Source organism: Eublepharis macularius, chromosome 2, assembly GCF_028583425.1.
Source record: "Eublepharis macularius isolate TG4126 chromosome 2, MPM_Emac_v1.0, whole genome shotgun sequence".
In the NCBI taxonomy this organism is placed as follows: domain Eukaryota; kingdom Metazoa; phylum Chordata; class Lepidosauria; order Squamata; family Eublepharidae; genus Eublepharis; species Eublepharis macularius.
The window spans coordinates 224,472,766-224,490,903 of NC_072791.1; the positions used below are offsets into that span (position 1 = coordinate 224,472,766).

At 45.0% G+C, this 18,138-nt stretch overlaps 2 protein-coding genes across 4 annotated transcripts in view; both read right to left on the reverse strand.

Annotated features, from left to right (window-relative positions):
* Window positions 1-2,695, reverse strand: part of ANKAR (ankyrin and armadillo repeat containing) — a 62,080-nt gene extending 59,385 nt beyond the window's left edge. The window contains exon 1 of the mRNA XM_054970134.1: window positions 2,098-2,695. Coding sequence (XP_054826109.1) covers window positions 2,098-2,695 — 598 coding nt within the window. The remainder of the gene's footprint in view (window positions 1-2,097) is intronic.
* Window positions 2,696-5,936: 3,241 nt separating this feature from the next.
* On the reverse strand, window positions 5,937-17,848 carry ASNSD1 (asparagine synthetase domain containing 1). Of its 3 annotated transcripts, none has more exons than XM_054971631.1 (7): window positions 17,723-17,848; window positions 16,492-16,698; window positions 13,054-13,107; window positions 11,796-11,867; window positions 8,821-10,373; window positions 7,514-7,695; window positions 5,937-7,034 (listed from the first exon to the last, which is right to left on the reverse strand). In XM_054971631.1, exons 5-7 carry the CDS (start codon window positions 10,276-10,278, stop codon window positions 6,749-6,751), a joined length of 1,926 nt encoding a protein of 641 aa, XP_054827606.1. In that variant the 5' UTR covers window positions 10,279-10,373; window positions 11,796-11,867; window positions 13,054-13,107; window positions 16,492-16,698; window positions 17,723-17,848; the 3' UTR covers window positions 5,937-6,748. The 3 variants fall into 3 exon arrangements, with proteins under 3 accessions (XP_054827606.1, XP_054827604.1, XP_054827605.1); XM_054971629.1 differs by having other exon boundaries at window positions 11,796-11,871; XM_054971630.1 differs by lacking the exon at window positions 17,723-17,848 and adding an exon at window positions 17,622-17,663 and having other exon boundaries at window positions 11,796-11,871.
* Between the last annotated feature and the right edge of the window lie 290 nt (window positions 17,849-18,138).

Below are 18,138 nucleotides of genomic sequence, written 5' to 3' on the forward strand. Positions count from 1 at the left end.
TTTAAATATATGACATCAAAATAAATACATTAAGAAGCAGATATTTCCTGTCATACATGTGTTAACCATTTACTGTAGGTTCAACAGCACTAAAATTAGTCAGGTTTGATACATGGGATAAGAAATGGCTCGAATTCCCCCATATTTCAAGCTGTCTAAAGCATTTGCCCCAGAACCCCACATAGGACACAAGGCAATAAAGACAGACACAAATTATATGGGTTTAACTAGTTTCTTTATTAACAAACTCTAAACTTCTCATCTCTGTCAAACACTTGTACTATAAGGCAACTATTTTGAGGGCTGGTTGCACAAAACCAGCCCTCCTTGGGTGCCCATCTCTGCGGCGAATGCCCGCTGAGGGAAAAAGGCAGATTAGACCCATCCCTTTCCGCCCCCGTTTGGATTGGCTGAGACCCCTTGGCCCCACCCTCAACACACTTGGAGCCACCTCGACGTTATGCGGGTTGGGGCAAACTGGGCTAATAGCCCTGAAGCTCACTTTGGTTCACACAGCTGAGACAAATGTAAAACATGCTGGAATAGTCTTATAAGTGCCTTGACTCTTAGCTCTGGGAAAGGTAGTAGGAACTTTTTAATAAATTAATAAACTAAATCCCAGTGAATCCAATCGTCCATTGACTTCATACAGCAACCTTCCCACTGCAGCCCAAGTCTCCCAAAATATTGTTCCTGGAATTCAGCAGACCCAGAAGAACATTATCACACTCATCCTGTTTGACAACTACTTTCAACTGTTACTGTCACGTCTGTGTACAGCCATGCAATGATCGTTTGTTATATTGCTTGTACCACAATATGCTGAAGTTATATTGCTTTATTAATGCTGTGCAACTCTCTCTGATCATCTGGAACCATATTGCACTTAGGACCCAGAAAGGGCCTCTCTTGTTATCTTAGAGAAATATGTGCATCTCGGCTAGCCATGACCTTGATGTGTCTGGATTCCAGTTTTCTCTCCTGTTCCCAGATGCTGGGAAGTAGGCATTGTGTACCTAATACAAAGTCATGACTGAATAGATTCTCACAGAACTCTTGTAGGCTTGCGTGCCAAAACCTTCACTGTCATTTGGAGCGTGGGAAAATCAGCTATAACCTAGACTGCTTGATTTGAATTGTCACTTCTGCCCAGCTCCGTGATGGAGAACAGACCTGAACTGCATAGATCCTAATAAAGCTGATTCTGCTGGAACCAACGTGAGTTCACTGTGGAGGGGCTTGAGGGGTCTACCTGCCAGGGACTGACAGTTACTTCTATCTGGAGATTCTACTCCCTCAATTCTTCCCTTCAGACTGAACCACTTGCAAGTCAACAAGCTTATATAGGGCCTGACAGCTTTAAGTGCCTTATGCAAAAATGTCTCTCTGCAAATAAAACAGATACAAATATTGTGCAATAAGTGCCTGAAGTATTGAGAAGTGCATTTTAATAGACTACACTTCCATATTAAAACACCCCTTCTCTCATAGTTACAGATGTGATCCTTGAGCAGTTTGAGCCTTGGTTTAAGTTTGTGAATGGCAACATTAGAACATTACACCATGTGATCTACTGCACTGTAATCATGTTTCAGAAGATATATACATGCATCCGGATCCACAAGTAATATCTCCATGTGCAGACAGCTTCTTGAATGCCTTGCTGGTGCAAATGCCCATCTGGATATACATTTCCTTTTACTCCACAGTCTCTTCAGATCTCTGTTGAATGGGGTGGTGGTGCATTTTTGACGCCGTTTGATCACTGTATAAGACCACCAGCTATCACCTACCACTAGTTTTTACAATGTGGAATGTTGGACAGTCTCTACATCAAGAATAGGCAATGCTATCTTTACAAGGGCTTTTCAGTGCTCCTTTGATCTTGCCCTAAGTAGGGATGCCACACATGTATACCTAGTTTATATCACAGCCTGGAAACTGCAATTGGCTGAAACTTTCCTATCAGTAAAACAATGATGTGTTCAATAATTGTGCATTATGTTCAACACAAATGTTGAAGGCTTTTACCTACAGAGTTTTCCATGTATAAAATGCATTAATGTGCAAGGCCACCCACACAACTGTTGTTCTTACCTGCTGAACAAAACTCTGCACAGGCTGTTTTCTCTGTCTGGGGGACCCCGTCAGCATCGATATCCATACTAGCACGCCACAGTTCAGAGAATCTCACCCGTTTCTCTTTGGGCATGTACGCCCCATGCCATAAAGCTTTCAGCATGTAGTCAACGCTGATCAACATTTGACCGATTCTTGTGTCATAGTATGCTGGAGGAAGGGAACAGGAAGTACTTTGGTCATAGTTTGCGTCTAAACTGATAGAAGGAATTTGGTTCAGGCAATAAACCCCGACAGCCAACTCCCTGATCATCTGATGGATCTCCTTAGCATCCAAGTCGATTCCTGGCTCCACTGGTGTCAGCAGAATCACTGTGGGGTCCGTTACACTTTTCATCTGAGTCACAAGTCCACTGGGGAACTCTAAGGGATGGCGTAGGTCTTCTTTGGAGGACAACCAGCTGCAGAAGGACGTGGTAAGTAACTCCTGGAGTTCACTCCGCTCGTATTTCTCAAAGAAGGCGCTGGCATTCCTCTGGGCTGCCAAGTGTGCTAAGTAAGCGGCCTCATCCGCTTGCTCATTCCGAGGGGCCTGCTTCTTGATCTGCCTCAGCATTCTTCAGCCTCTTCGGTTCTGCCGTTTCAAAATACAATTTTTTAAACATAATAATCATCATAACAACAACATTTGATTTATATACCGTCCTTCAGGACAACTTAATGCCCACTCAGAGCGGTTTACAATGTTATTATCCCCACAACAAAACACCCTGTGAGGTGTGTGGGGCTGAGAGAGCTCCAGAGAGCAATTGGAGGAGTGGGGAATCAAACCCGGCTCTCCAGATTGAAGTCCTGTGCTGTTACCACTACACCAAACTGGCTTCAATTAATTAAATACCTTACCAGTTTTGTGGAAACCTTCTCTATAAGGTTTCTAAAACATCGAGGCACTGGGTTGGGGAGAAACTTAGCCTGGGCCTGTCTACACATTACACTGTTTACAGGCCCACCTGGGTCTTGTCAAGTGGAGACATGACAGAAGTTTCTTGTTGATTCTTAGGTATGTGAGGACATAATTCGGATCAGGCCTGCGGAGCATGGGCAGAGGGGTCTTTCCCCAGGCCATTTCCTCTACCTGAAACAGCCTCAGGGAGCCACTTAAATGTAGCCTGCATGTGTTTACACGTTATCTTTCAGTAACAAAGGAGCACATAGCAGCTTGCTAGAGCTATCTCAGCTCAGAAAATCCACAGGAGAGAAAGAACTAAGCCCCTAGGGGCTTTGATTCAAGCCTGACCCCCTATCATGAATTCCCAAATTTTAAGGCTTAAATATGGCTGTAAATTTCAGGCACATTTTATCTGGAGTCATATCCTGACCACAAGAGTAGGGGAGATGGAGTTTAAAACTTCTGTTAAGATTACCACCCTCCATAACACCTGTGTTCCCATTAGCTTGGAAAGAGAGTCAATGACAGCAGCTCTCTGTCCCCCCAAACCCCCTTCTTCCTTCCTCTAACCTGCACTAGGGCTCCCCACATATGAAATTTACCTTACCAAGATGCCAGCAAGATCATCCAACCACAGATATCCCAAGATCTTGTTAGTTTACCTTAAAGCAAAATTAAGATTCTATGGTTCTTGGTGAGGAAACGGCATATACATCAATTAGGTTATTGGCACGGAAGAATAGTATTTATTTTTTCTCCAGCATAGTTCAAGAATCCAGGAATTTTACCGCATGTTAATTCATGTTGTCTGAATAACCATCTGGGACAGTTTAGGCTGAAACTTAGACCCAGGGCCAGCCAACGTGCTTTTTGAATCAGCAGAGCTTGGAGGCAAGGTCTTTCACATTCTAACTGAAATTTGATTTGGGGAGAATTTAAGTTTTTAAAGCCCCAAACGGCAAACTCCACATCTTGAAAGCCTCTCTTGCCATATCTGAAGTTCATGAGGAACACCTCAATCTAATGCTTCTCTGGGACAGAATGAACGGAATCATGGTTGTTTGTAAAAGACAACAGCTTTACCCATTGCAACAAATAGAAATTTGGCCAACGGCAACTGTGTGAGTTATGTGCCATCAAGTCACTTCCAATTTATGGTGACCCTATGACTTAATGACCTCTAAAATGTCTTCTAATCAACAGCCTTGCTCAAGGAAACTGGAGGCCATGGACACCTTTATTGAGTCAAGCCATCTCAAGTTAGGTCTTCCTCTTCGTTTACTGCTTTCCACTTTTCCTAGCATCGTCTTTTCCAGTGAGTCTTGTCCTCTCATGATGTGACCAAAGTATGACAGACTCCGTTTAGTCATTTTAACTTCTAAGGAGAATTCAGGCGTGACTTGATCTAGAACCCACTTATTTGTCTTTTTGGCCGTCCATGGTATGTCAAACTCTTCTCCAACACCACATTCTGAATAAATCAATTTTCTTCCTGTCAGCTTTCTTCAGCTGCATGAAGACAACTTTACTATCACCGAAAACCAAGTTCCGCCATTCCAGCAGCAACAGAGGTATGGTGAGGGATACAGGCAGAGTTGTTTATTATTACAATACAAGTTAAGCTGGAACGGCCTGGAAAGTTGCAGGCTGCTTTGTGGTGAGCAGTGCGCTAGAGTCTGAATGTCACATTATACCGCCCCCCATTCACTTCATTGCATTCAGTACTATTGTAATTATTCAGTTACTAACGCTAACATCCCTGCGTGCCCTGATGGTCGTTTCCGGCACCTTTACTCTTCTGTGCCTGGAAGTCCAAAGGGGTTATAGGCTTTGACAGGCCTGCTTCTCTGGCTAGGCCAACCAGGCAACTGGGTAGGGCAGCATAATCGGGAAGGCACCTCAGGGACTCAACTCCATCCCAGCCATTAGCGGTCAAAGAGTCAACTGGCCTCAGTTTCTGGCCCAATGTCACCACTGGAAGTCAAAACCAATACCTTCAATCAGCACTGGGCAATCTTGAAGCTCCACCCCAATTGTGTGTTCAGTTACAGTTGGCATAAACCGAGGAAGTCCACAACGGGATAGCAATCTCACCGAGGGGTTTCCAGAAGCAAAAAGTACCGCTGGAAAGACTTTGCCACGCATCTAAGCAGCGTTCTCTAAAACTCAACTCATGCATGTACTACGCTCATCCGCTGGGAAGCATCCTTCTTCCCTCAGGATTACAAAACCCCTTTGCATTCCCCCACTGCATTTGCCTACTGAATGCTACAGGATTAGAATCTCGTTGTTGTTGCTATGGATATTCTAGAACAATGAGGAAGGTCAACTGTGAGGAAGTCTGAGGGGCAAGGAGACGGCAGGTGGTGTGGGCTCTAGGCATGCCAACCTCCAGGTGGCACCTGGATATCTCCTGGAATTATAACTGATCTCCAGAGATCAGTTCTCCTGGAGAAGATGGCTGCTTTGGAGGCTGGACTTTATAGCATTATACCCTGTTGAGGTCTCCCCTCCCTAAACCCTACCCTCTCCCGGTTCCAACTTCACGGATTTCCCAACCCTGTTGGATTACTTTCTCTCTGGCAGTCCCCACTTCAAGTAAAGAGCTGGATCATCCAGAAACTACATAGTATCATCCTCAACATTAACACAGGCGCACTTTGAAACAAATAATCCACACGTGCTAAATCATGACTACGTATCACACGCTGTTTCAGAACGGGAAATTCTCCCACATACGCTGTACTGTTTACACAGAAGAAAATTAAGGGTGCTTATTATCAATGCTCAAAGGGACTGCAGAGGTAAAAAATCATGTTCATTTGCTCAGATCTAGAGTTTGGGTGCATCAGATACTCATCTATACACTCACACATTAGAACCAGAAATTACGGATTTTAATCAGAGCCAGTAGCATTCTAGATCCATACGCTAAGATTTTTGCGGCTCCTTCTAACAACGACAAACATACATTTATTGAAAATTTTATCTTTACAGAATACACAAACTCTGAGGCAAAAACCCCACTCCTTTATTTTGCAGATGACAAACACCTTTTGGAACAAAGCAGGCCCAATCCAGTTGAAGTAAGTCCTAAATCCCTTTGAGATGTCAATTTGTCACCAATGGCATTTTAGCGAGCTTGTGTTGAGAGCAGTTTACTGGCCACTTTCCCCCCACCAACAAGCCATCAGAGCAGGGATAGGTAGAAAGGCCTGGTGGCTGAGAGATCATTGGGAGGCAAGCCAGGGATACAGAAAGAAAACCTGTGGCTGTGATGTGGCCTTGCTAGACATGGTTTGGACATGGCTGGTTAGCTCGGACTACTCTGCCGAGTACACGTCAATACTCCCTTCTGCAGGGCCAAAACACAGAGAAGCTCCACAGGGGCGGGGACTCATCCGGATGGACAACTGTGGATGTCAGAGCAAGATCTAAAAAGGGCAATCAGATGGGAACCAGGGTTGGAGGTAGGACTGAGAGCTGTGAGAGGAGTGCATGAACAACCTCTCAGGCTTTGCCAGGCTATATTCTAGCTTACCACCATGGAATAAACTGGAAACTCAGTAGCAAGCTGGCTTCTGTTTTATCATGTTCAGTGACCCATACAGCTTTGGAGCCTACCTAAGTAATGGAAAGTAAGTCCCCACTGAAGCCAGCGGGGCTTCCTCCTGACGCGAATGGAGTCTGCTGGAATTGTTCACTGTGCAGTTCACTGTTTTAAAGCAGCTTTGGGTCCATTAGAGGAAGTTCCTCTACGGAAACCGACCGGAGCCGCATGCATTTGTCTGATGCCTTTTCATGGCTGCTTTCCAGCTTTGCAATCCTGGAACCAAACTGCATGGCTCTCTTGGGCAGAACTGATGAGGCTGTTAGGCCGAGCTCCGCAGCTGCAAGGCGCAGAAGCAATTTCTCTCCAATTCCTCGAGGAAGAGTCAGGTCTGCTTTTTCCGACACTGGGAGAGAGTTCAGAAAAGACACGACCTCCTCGTCAAGAAACGGAAATCTAGAACGAAAACGCCGCCAAACGTGATGGTTAATTTTTAAGACAAGTTAAAAACAAATCTTGAGAATGATTTTATTATCTGAATGATGTGGTTTTTAAATCGTGTGTGTGCTTTTAAGAGGAAGGGGAGTTAGCCGTGTTAAGTCTGTAGTAGCAAAATCGCTCTGACAAAGAGAGCTATGGCTCTCGAAAGCTTATGCTACAATAAAGTTGGTTAGTTTTAAAGGTGCTACTGGACTCTCTGCTTTTAAGAGGAAATGTGTGATAAAACCTCCAAATTATGATGGCAGAGTTATGCGTCAGATGTACAAACGTTGGTTTGGATCCAAGGCAACATTTTCATTTCGGCTAGAGCTCTCGTTTAAACAGAAATGCAATAAAAAGACCACAATAGCCTTGAATTAATATTCCTATATTATATTATATATTAATATTCCTATATTATCCCTAGCACAAAGGCTTTTCAGCTGCTTCCTTACCGAGCTTCCTTGCCATGATCTCCAATCACTCTGTCATCTCGGCCAAGATTTCTAGAAGAAATACGGCCCAGCTCCATTCTTAATTCTTTGTTCAAGCCCTCAAACCCGTATTTTTGAAAGCAAACACGGTGTCGGGAATAACCGGCAAGCTGCTCATCGGCTCCAATTCCTGTAAGCACAACCTAGAATGGAATACAAAAAGGGGGTGTTAGCACTTTAATTAAACCATGGATCAGCCTGCCTTCCAAAAATTGTTCAAAGCATATCAAAGCAAGGTCCGAATAGAAAATGTTATTTTACGCAGCTGATATTAACGTTAGTAAATCTAGCCCCAGATGCATCCAAACTAAAATCTCTTGAAGACTAAAAAGAGAGCTCCAATTGACCCAGAAAAGTGGGAAACATTTTTTTTGAAAAAACAACCCTCCATGTATCCTTGAACACATGAAGCTGCCTTATACCTAATCAGCCTATCGTGGTCATTAGTGGCTACTCAAGACTAGCAGCGGCTCTCCAGGGTCTCAGGGGGAGGTCCTTCCACGTCACCGACTGCCTGGTCCTTCTGAAAGCCAAGCAAAGGCTCTACCACTGAACTATGGCCCCTTCCCTCCCTCAGCTGTGATGCTACATGCCCCCTTCCCTTTGTAATCTTTGTAAGTTTCTGTGCACTCTGTAATATGTTGGGGTGACTTTCACCCCCCCCCCAACTGCACTGAATGGGAGATGATGGAAACAAACACGCATGGTTCATAAGTGCCAACACATTATTTCTTGACTGTTATGATCTTGGCATCCTTCTGTACAGCCGAAGGGAAGTAATAAAGAGCAGATTTTTACAATTTATTCTGCAGCTGGCACCCTACAGTGCGGTCCTACGCAGAGTGGCACCCTGCTTAGCCCATTGATTTCAATGGACATAAAGCCAAATAAAGTCCCGGCAGCTACTTCGACTAATCACTGCAGCCTGAGTGTGTGCAGGCTCATACTTTCAGTTTGCGCTCGCGCAGGATTGAATCCAGTGGTGCTGCTCTACCAGTGGAACTGCACGGCCTCCGGTGGACGTGGAGAGGGTGATTTCTCACCTCCCCCCGCTGACTTCCACTCTGCCCTCCCACTCGGAGGGTCCCTTGGCTCCCAAGAACAGGATTCCAGTGGAAAAGGGGGGGGGTCGGGGAAGCCCTCCTTAGCGAGCAAGCAGCACTTGGGACTGAACTTAACAGACATAATTATGGTTTTATCAAAATGTCCATATGCTTTAAGCAGCTTTATGCTTACTTATACTGGCCAGCCAATAAATGGCTTCCTACCTTTGCGGGACTTTTATACGGTCCTGTATCTCCCTGATTAGTAACCAAGCCTTCTCCTTTGGCCGCAAACCACACCGCGCAGCCAATGCTGTCATCCAAAACGGTGTCCAGCGGGTAAACTAGTTGGCTGATTTGTTGCCGTCTCATTGCTTTCAGTTCCTCGAGTGTTACATTGATTTCCACAAAATTCCAAGATCTGGAAGGATTAGTCGCTTTCAATTCGCCCAGGCCTGCCCTGCCGGTGATTCTATCTGGCACGTTAAAGGAGGACAGAGGATCGAGTTTTGCCGTATTGGCATTGTTAAGGCATTCCAGACTAGGCAGCTGTCTTTTCTTTTTGCTGCATTTCTGAGTGGAATCGTTTCGTCCAGCTTGGTTGGGATTTGCGAAGGCCACGTTGAGAAGATCAATAGGTTCGTCCAAAGGCACGTGTCTGTCAGCTAGGCGTGCCAGAAGAATGGAGTCGACACCACCGGAAAACAGTACAGCAATCTGGGGTCTCCTTGGCGCGGCCTTCAACATTTCTCCTTCGAACTGATCAGTATCTCTAGCCGGACATATGACTCGCTTCTTTACGGCTCTGCTCAAAACATCAATAAACTGGTGGACTAGTTTCTTCTTGCGGTCTTCTGCAAGAAATCTCCGAAGAATTCCAACATCGGCGACATTACCAGTGAAATCGGAAAAGCGGGACTCCTCTGGCTGCTTCGTATTTAATGGAACTACAGGCACAACCAACAAATGGGATTCATTCACTGTGAGGGATACATGACTTGGCAAGTCTTTCAGAGCTGGGTTTCGATCACCGATCATTGCTTCTTCGGTTATATTTTCACCAGACGGACACTTCCATGGATGCAATGTTAAAAATACACCTTTGAATGTAGCACAAATTTGGAGATCCAGTTTGAAGATTCCAGATGCTGGAACTTCCTGCCACGGGCTGTCATTTTCAGAACCAGCACTCACAGAAGAGAGAGCAAGGATCTTGTCACGGTCCTTATTAAACTGCCACAGCAAACTGCGACGACCAAAGTAATCTCTTCCAAACCACAAGCAATGTCTGGACGCCTGATAAAACACAAATGACCACGGACCCTGAACGGACGACAGCACCGACAAAATGTCCGATTCGCTACTGCATGAGCAAAGATGGCGGAACAGAACTTGAGCGTCATTCTCTTCAGCCTCTACGTGGATTCCACCAAAGATTTCTCCATTCCAAAGGAATACGTTTCCACTTGCAGGATCTTCCAGGGGTTGGAGAGTCATTCGCCCTCTTAAGTGAAGGACATGGCCAGAAAATAAGCACTGATATGGTGGATGGAGACCAGACTTGACCAGCTGATGGCTGCAGTTCGGCCCTCTTCTTCTAAGACTGTCCAGGATACCCTCTTTCAAGAGCCAACCATCAGGAGTCTGAAGGGACAAGCTGACCACACAACAAATGCCACACATCGCAAAAACTACAGTTTAATTTATCTATTTCTTGAGTTTGGCTTTCTCTGAATTTTCCATTTCCTGGTATGCCTTCCTCAATTCATCTAACGTATCTATGTAGAAAAGAGAAAAAAAAATCTTTTAGCTTATTACCTAAACTGTCAAACAATGTATTCTAAAGCGCCCACAACTGTCCATTCTGGTCCAATCTCTGTGTGTTTTCAACAGAAGTATAAATAATAGCTACAAACCAGAATAAGCAAGCAAGCAAGCCTTTATTGGCATATATAAAATATAAGATATTAAATACAGAAATGAGTCCAGTCAAGGAACAGGCCCATTCCTCACACAGACAGGGCAGGAGCAGAGGAAATGGGGCCATAGCTCAGTGGCCAGGCCTGACCTGGACAGCCCAGGCAAGCTTATATACTGCCCTTCAGGACAACTTAATGCCACACTCAGAGCTGTTTACAAAGTATGTTATTATTATCCTCACAACAATCACCCTGTGAGGTGGGTGGGGCTGAGAGAGCTCTGAGAGAGCTGTGACTGACCCAAGGTTACCTAGTTGGCTTCAAGCGGAGGAGTGGGGAATAAAATCCGGTTCTCCAGATTACAGTCCTGCCGCTCTTAACCATTACCCCAAACTGTTGATCCTTCCTACAGTTTCCTGACATTTTTTTAAGTCTCTAGCTATAGTTTTTCCTCCTTACAAGGTCACAAATGACTAATTATCCTCTCTAGGCAACTGAGAAGCTGGGGACCAAAGAAGACGCCAAGGGCTAGATCCACAGGTGCTGAGCAACCAGCACGCTGGAAGTTGCTCTAATGGAATGGCGCCACTGCTGACAAAGGAGGGGGTGGTGACTTCCCCCTCCCTCTGCGACCCGCCACCGTGGCTCCCCATGCTGCCCCGAGGGTCTCTTGACCCTCAGAAGGGGCTCTGTGGGGAGGCTGAAAAGCCCCGCCCAGTGAGCTTCACTCCACCGGTGCTGATGTGGATCCGACCCCGAGAACTATACTAGGCTTTTCCAAGGCTTTTATTCTTGTGGTTCTGAGGAAAATGTTGTATATAAAAAGGCCCCACTTTTAAACTCCCGAGGTTCAAATGTAGTTTGCTCTGCTGGCCAGCCACCTAGATGCATCTCTCTAAAATGTGTGGAAGCAGTTAGACAAGTTCTCTAGATCACAGCTACGTTCCAAGCGTCTTCGCTAGGTATATACAATTAGGAAGATCTTTTGCGGCAGTGGTCTGTGTAGCATAAAGATCATAACAAAGCGGCCCCCAGGAAACATAAAGTATACTCATTTTTGGAGGAATAGCCCAATTATTCCACCACAGACAGGAGAGCTTTAGGCTACACAACCTTATCCTACAACATGTATCACAAAGCTTATCCTAAAACATATATCGCAATACTTTTAAAAAGTGTCATTAGCACAAGTAGCAGCCACAGAATATGAGACACAACATGGCACATTTGAATTTGTTTTCCCAAAAGAAACAGCTTTCAAATAAGGTAAATAACACATACTTTTGCTTTCTGAGAGCGCGTGGGTTCTGTCTGCTAGAAAAAATATATAGCTGTTGGGCTGCTGCTTGAACACTTTCTACAAAATAAGAAGAAATAAGACTTAAATATACTCTGTCAAGAAAGATTAAAGTCCATTTTAAGAAAAAATCTAGCTGTATTAGAAAGCAACAATTCCTCTGCAACATGGGAGACCATATATTTATTAATCAGAAAGCCTCCTATTTCTTTTTGCCTTATTAAACTGTAAGTACGTTGGCAGGACCCTTCTTTGGTTTTAATTTTTGTTCAATACTTCTGAGGCACTCTGTAATTAACTATGGATAACATATCCTGGTTTCAACAGTACTGATCCACTCTGTTAAATTCTTTCAAATATTACGGCACTGCAGCTGCCCTGGCTTCTACTCTGCCATGTGCTACAGCCCCACTTGCAAATGCTATTAAGAATCTCATTCTAGAGATCTTGTGTGAGGACCACAAATCTGTGACACAAGATTACCAACCTCCATACCATGGCTGTACTGGAACAGACCAGGATACAGAAGCCAAGATACTACAACTAGGGGTGGGTGATTCAGATTTCGGATTCAGGTAAAATACCCGAATCTAACCTGATTCACAATGATTTGGGATTTCCGAATCGGAAACCCCGAATCAAAGCTTCCCAAAGCAATTCGTATAGCTTCGGGAAGCTCCAGGTCAAGGAGTTTAAATGCCCCTTTCTGTGCTGCTCTGCACAGTATTACAGATCATTTCCCCACTTCAGGTAAACACAAAGAAAAACGAATTTTTTCCAGGTGCACACCCCTAACTACAACCTCCCCCTTCCAACCACAAAGAGAAAGCCCTTCTGTATGTTCCAGGAGAAGCTATGCTTGTCTCATGGCTGATGGTAGGGTTTTTTGGGGGGGGGAGTGTAGTAAGGGGTGGGCAACTGCCATGATAAAACTGGAGCAATGACGAAGAGAGCTGTGGTTCTCGAAAGCTTATGCTATAATAAAGTTGGTTAGTCCTGAAGGTGCTACTGGACTCTTTACTATTTTGCAAGTACAGACTAACAAAAGGGATAAATAAAGATGCCGAGAGACAGATGATGGGGCTGCTTCAGCTCCAATCCATTTTGTCAACTGCATATGTTATGCCTGGTTCTGGGTGCCATCTTATCTTCTGTTCTATTCCTCAAACTTCCCTGTTTCCCCCTCCCACCACCACCTATGGTCAGTAACCATCTTTCCATAACATCTTGGCAGCCACTTACGCGGTTTTTCTTCAAGTTGGAAAGTTCATCAACTACAACTTTCTGCTCTTTTATCTACAAGAGAGAGAGAGAGAGAGAGAGAGAGAGAGAGAGAGAGAGAGAGAGAGAGAGAGAGAGAGAGAGAGAGAGAGAAGTTCTTCAATTGTATAAAAATACACAAAGATCACTATTAAATTCAGGTCATGGTTTTTACATCAATATATGGGCAACTATTTTTGGCCTAATCAATTTAAATAATGAAAATAAAGACAGGCAATGCAATTAAGTATAAACATTTTGTTCTCTTTCTCTGTGGTGGCCCCTATCCTGTGGAACGGCCTGCCTGAGGAGGTCAGAAGAGCCCCCACTCTCCTGGCTTTCCACAAACAATGCAAAACCGAATTATTCAAAAAGGCTTTCTACTCAGATAGGAGGGCTGTATTGTAGGAAGGAGTCTCAGATGCTTCGTTAATGAGTTAGAGACCATAAACTTCACCACTGTGTTGCTTTACATACTATCTGTTGCTTTAAATATGTGCTCCTAGGAGCTACCTGTGCTTCATGTGGTCTAACGTCAGTCCTAGAATTGCTTATATCCTGTTTCAGCATTTCTTCAACTCTGTATTGGATTCCTACTAAAGCTGTCTCTTTGTAGTGTATTTATTTACCTTATGGCATAGTTTATGGCAATGTCCTTGATACTGATTGTACTTATCTCACACTATGTAATCCGCCTTGAGTCTCAGTGAGAAAAATCAAAAAGAGTCCAGTAGCACCTTTAAGACTAACCAACTTTATTGCAGCATAAGCTTTCGAGAATCACAGTTCTCTTCGTCTTATGCTCCAATAAAGTTGGTTAGTCTTAAAGGTGCTACTGGACTCTTTTTGATTTTGCTACTACAGACTAACACGGCTAACTCCTCTGCATCAGTGAGAAAAGCGGACTATAAATGGCACAAATAAATAAATAAATAAAGTAAGGCCACTGAGACAGAACTCCTAAGCAAGTCTACTTGGAATCTGTAATTACTCCATAGCGTCCCGTACCAAAGCGATTCAGAACTTTATTGAACATAGGCAAGGCCTGAGCTGCGCCTTCTACGCCATAACCAGCCATAGGCCACAACCAACCAAAAAAGTGAAACTAAAACAAAGGGGTTTTTTTCTTAAGGGATCATGTTACAATACAATAAAGGAACATCACCGAATTCACAACTCCCCCATGAAATAACAGAATCCAACTCAGAGCACATACAAACACGTTACATGCACACTTTCATGCTACTCTGTACTAAAGCTGATTGTCAACAAAGCCATTGATATAGAACACCCCCACACTAGCATTTGGCTGTCTTGGGTCTAAAAAGGTTTTGGATTTGGGAAACCTGGGTTCAAATCCCCAGTCTGCCATCTGGCTGTCTTTGGTCTAAAACTTGGGGAAGGGGACACCATACGACTGCACCCCCTAAACCCTCCCATCATCTACTTCGGTGGTTTCCTCTGCTTTGGACTGTTCTTTCCAAAAGGTGCCAAAGATCTGGCACGGTCTTTCAAGAAACATCGTACTCAAAGCAGATTTTTTTCATCATGTGGACCGGAAGGTGTGGCATTCACAGCTGCCACGGGTGGACGTTCCGTGGCAGCTGTGAATGCCGCAGCAGTAACAAGAGCCCAACAGGGAATCATCTCTGTGCGGAAGCTGTCATGGGCTAATGAAACACAACAGCAAGTTTTTCAATTAAAATGACCGATTTGTCAAACCTTGTTTGGTTCAGACAGCCAACACTTTGACCCACTTCCAGTATTACGCTAACTGCAAACTCTTAGTAGACCAAACATTTCCTAAAAATCATTTCACCTGGCGCTACCAACTTTTACAATGAAGAAAAATAAATCCACGGGTCTGTGGCTCAGGAGTCGGGCGCTTTCTTTCCACGCAGGAAGTCCCGGGTTGCAATCTGAGATTGTTTTCCATCTTAAATCAAGGATCCGGTAGCCGCTGATGTGAAAGGCTTCCAGCACAGACCCCGGAGGGTCTTTCCTCACAAGACATGAATCATGATGTCATAACATGATTGTGAATATTTACCAGACGCACAAACTCATCTACGAGTACACTCTTTAGGGTTTTCTACAGGTCTGCAGTCCCTGGAGCATTTTACAAAAATACTCTCCTCTGATTAAACTGCTTTGAGCAGCTGAAACATCATTTCGGCCTCTTTGCACACATGCGCCTCTTGTTTATTTTTTATTTAGGTCATTTCCAGTCTGCCTTTCGCACCTCTGTGTCAAGGGGTTGGGGCCAACCTCTCCCTGAAAGGCAATGACCCTGACCTCACTGTTTGCCCATGGCAAACACTGAAAAATTGCTCTGGGATAACAAGCGTGGTTGCCAACAGGCCGAGAGGAAAAAAAAAGTCCTCCCTTTTAACAGAGGCTCAATGGGAGGTGTTGCCAGGCCATAAAAAGTTTCACCTGCCCACTTCCCATCTCGTCTCTGCTGAAAAGGCAAGGCGTTGTTCCTTCGAGCTGTGGGCAATCCTTTATTTTAATATAGAAATTTTACTTTAAAAGATGTAACAGTTGAGAGTACATAAAAACGGATACAAGCACTACATTTAAAACAAGATTAAACTGATAGGAAAATGCAATCAGAATCTATAACAACACAAGTTAATTGTATAATAACTCTCCTTCCCTTTCCTTGGTTACTTATACCCAGACTTGATTTCAACTATTTTAATTAATCATTTCCCTGTGTTTTATCTTATCTTTGCATCAAGTTGCCTTAAGTTAATATTAATTTTAACCTAAGCAGTCACAGAAATCCTTCCATTTCCCCCAAAATTCAGATATTGGTCTATTATGTACATAAGTAGTTAATTTGGCCATTCATAAATCTTATCTCGCCACTCCGACACATCAATGCACGGATCGGTTCTCCATTTTGCTGCTTATAACACTCCTGCTGCCGTCACCATGTAACGAGAGAGGTGTCCCTGTTCTTTGGCAACATTATTTGGTAAAATATTTAATAGCATGTTTTTTGGATTTAGCTGTTGGTAATAACGAGTTAGCCACTCACTCACTGCATAACCCCGCCTGCTTGCCTCTCCCCATCTGTCTCCCTGCCAGATTCTCCTCCTCTCGTTCTCAAAACTCTTTCCCCAGGAAAGATACAGAAGAAAGAGACATTGGCCATCTCCACACACGTTGAATAATGCACTTTCAACGCACTTTCGCGATCCTTTGGAAGTGGATTTTCTGTTCCACACATGAAAAAGCAGTTCCAAATGTTCACTAAAGAGTATTGAAAGTGGATTATCCAACGTATGTGGAAGCAGCCATTTACAGCGCAGTTCCGTGCAAGCTGACTTGTCAGTCCCACTATATTCAACGGGGCTGACCTAGAACGATTCCTTCAGCTGATCAACGTCACACATGGGCTTTTTCACCCACCTTCCGATTCAGCTCGTCTTTATCCTGCGCTTTCGCTCCGTCCCCTTCTTCCCGTTGGAGCGCCTGGCCAGACATTCGTGCTGACGTACCTTGACCTTGCTGTCAATGGGCCGAAGTCACCTTATAGGCCTTTTTTTCCAGCCAGTGTGACCAGCCCTTGGCTGCTCCTTCAATTGGTTTTAAGGTGCGCCATCAAACTAGACAGATCTGAGAAAAGCAAGGAAAAAAGGTAAAAAAACCTTATGTAATTTCTCCCAACACACAATGTGTGTGTGTGTGGGGGGGGGGGATTAAGGCATTCAGATCTCTATATTAAGTAGCAGAGTGGGGACTTGGAGGGGGGGGGGTTCATCCAGGAGAGGCGAAAGCCAGTGTGGTTAAAACGTTGGATTAGGATCTGGGAAACTAGAGTTCAAATCCCCCACTGGATGGATTGGGCCAGTTCGTTCGACTGCCAACTCCAGGTTTGGAAATTCCTGGAGATTTGGGGGCTTATCTCTGTACGGTAGTGTCATGACAGCCCACCTTCCAAAAGAGCCATTTGCTCAAGATCAGCTGTAACTCTGGGAGATCTGCAGGCCTCCCTTGAAGGCTGGCAACCCAAGTTCAGTCACACACACACTCCCTGCCTCACCTTCCTCACAGGGCTGGTGTGCAAACCAGCATTTTTGATACCCTGAGTTTCTTGAAGAAAGGGCAAGATAATAAAAAGGGCATTAGATCAACCAAGTTAGATGAGCCAGCTGGATCTGTAACACAACCCCATCTTTGTTCCCCCCCAAAACACCAAGGGCCAATAATGTGAATATTGCCCCTCCCCTTTGCTTTTAAAACTCAGGGGCAGTTCCTGAGCTCCAATCCTCACGCCTGGGATTCAAGGTTGGCAATCTCCAGGTGGTGGCTGGAGAGCTCCTGGAATTACAACTGATCTCCAGGCCACGGATATAATCTCCCCTGGAGAAAATGCCAGCTTTGGAGAGTGGACTCTACGGTGTTATCTCCTGTTGAGCTCCTCCCTAGACTCTGCCCTCTCCAGGCTCCACCCCCAAAGTTTCCAGGAATTTCCCAACCTGGAGCTGGCAGCCCTAGCACTCGATCAACTCCGTTAAGCACAGCGGGAGTAAACACACCCAGAGCCGGACTGCGCCTCCCATTGAGCCCTTTGGGTCCGGCACGCGAGGAACTGCGCAGCAAAGAGACGCGCGTCGGCTGCTTTGCAACGCGCGCCTACCTGCACTCGACACGCGCACCCCTTGCAACGCTCGCCGGCCGCGTTCCCACGCGCTTCCTCCGCCAGCCCGGAATCCGATGACACGGGTCATCCCCGTTGGCTCTGCCGGAGATGGGCACATTTCGCGTGCAATTGGGAGAGGAGGAGGAGGCGGAAGCAGCGGTGGAGCCTCCAATCCCAGAAGGGATGCCGGCCTAGGCCAGCCCATAATAGCCAAGCAAAGGCGGGGCTGGAGGCAAAGGCTGGCGATCTTTCTTGCGCCGCGTTTGATTCCCGCGATGCCATGTAAATACATAAAAAAAAAAATTAAAGAGAGTTTCTGTAACGATCCATGGAAGCTGGGAAGCTGCAAAACGCCAAACGCTGGAGCTGGGCCGGTTTGCATTTTTTTAAAAGCTTTTAATTTTAGTTTTCAA

Coding starts and splice junctions, on each gene's coding strand:
- ASNSD1 (XM_054971631.1), bottom strand. CDS start 10,278: ATGTGTGGCATTTGTTGTGTGGTCAGCTTGTCCCTTCAGACTCCTGAT. Junction 7,696..8,820: donor CGTATAAAAGTCCCGCAAAG/GTAGGAAGCCAT, acceptor ATTCCATTCTAG/GTTGTGCTTACAGGAATTGG. Junction 7,035..7,513: donor GATCATGGCAAGGAAGCTCG/GTAAGGAAGCAG, acceptor TTTTCGTTCTAG/ATTTCCGTTTCTTGACGAGG.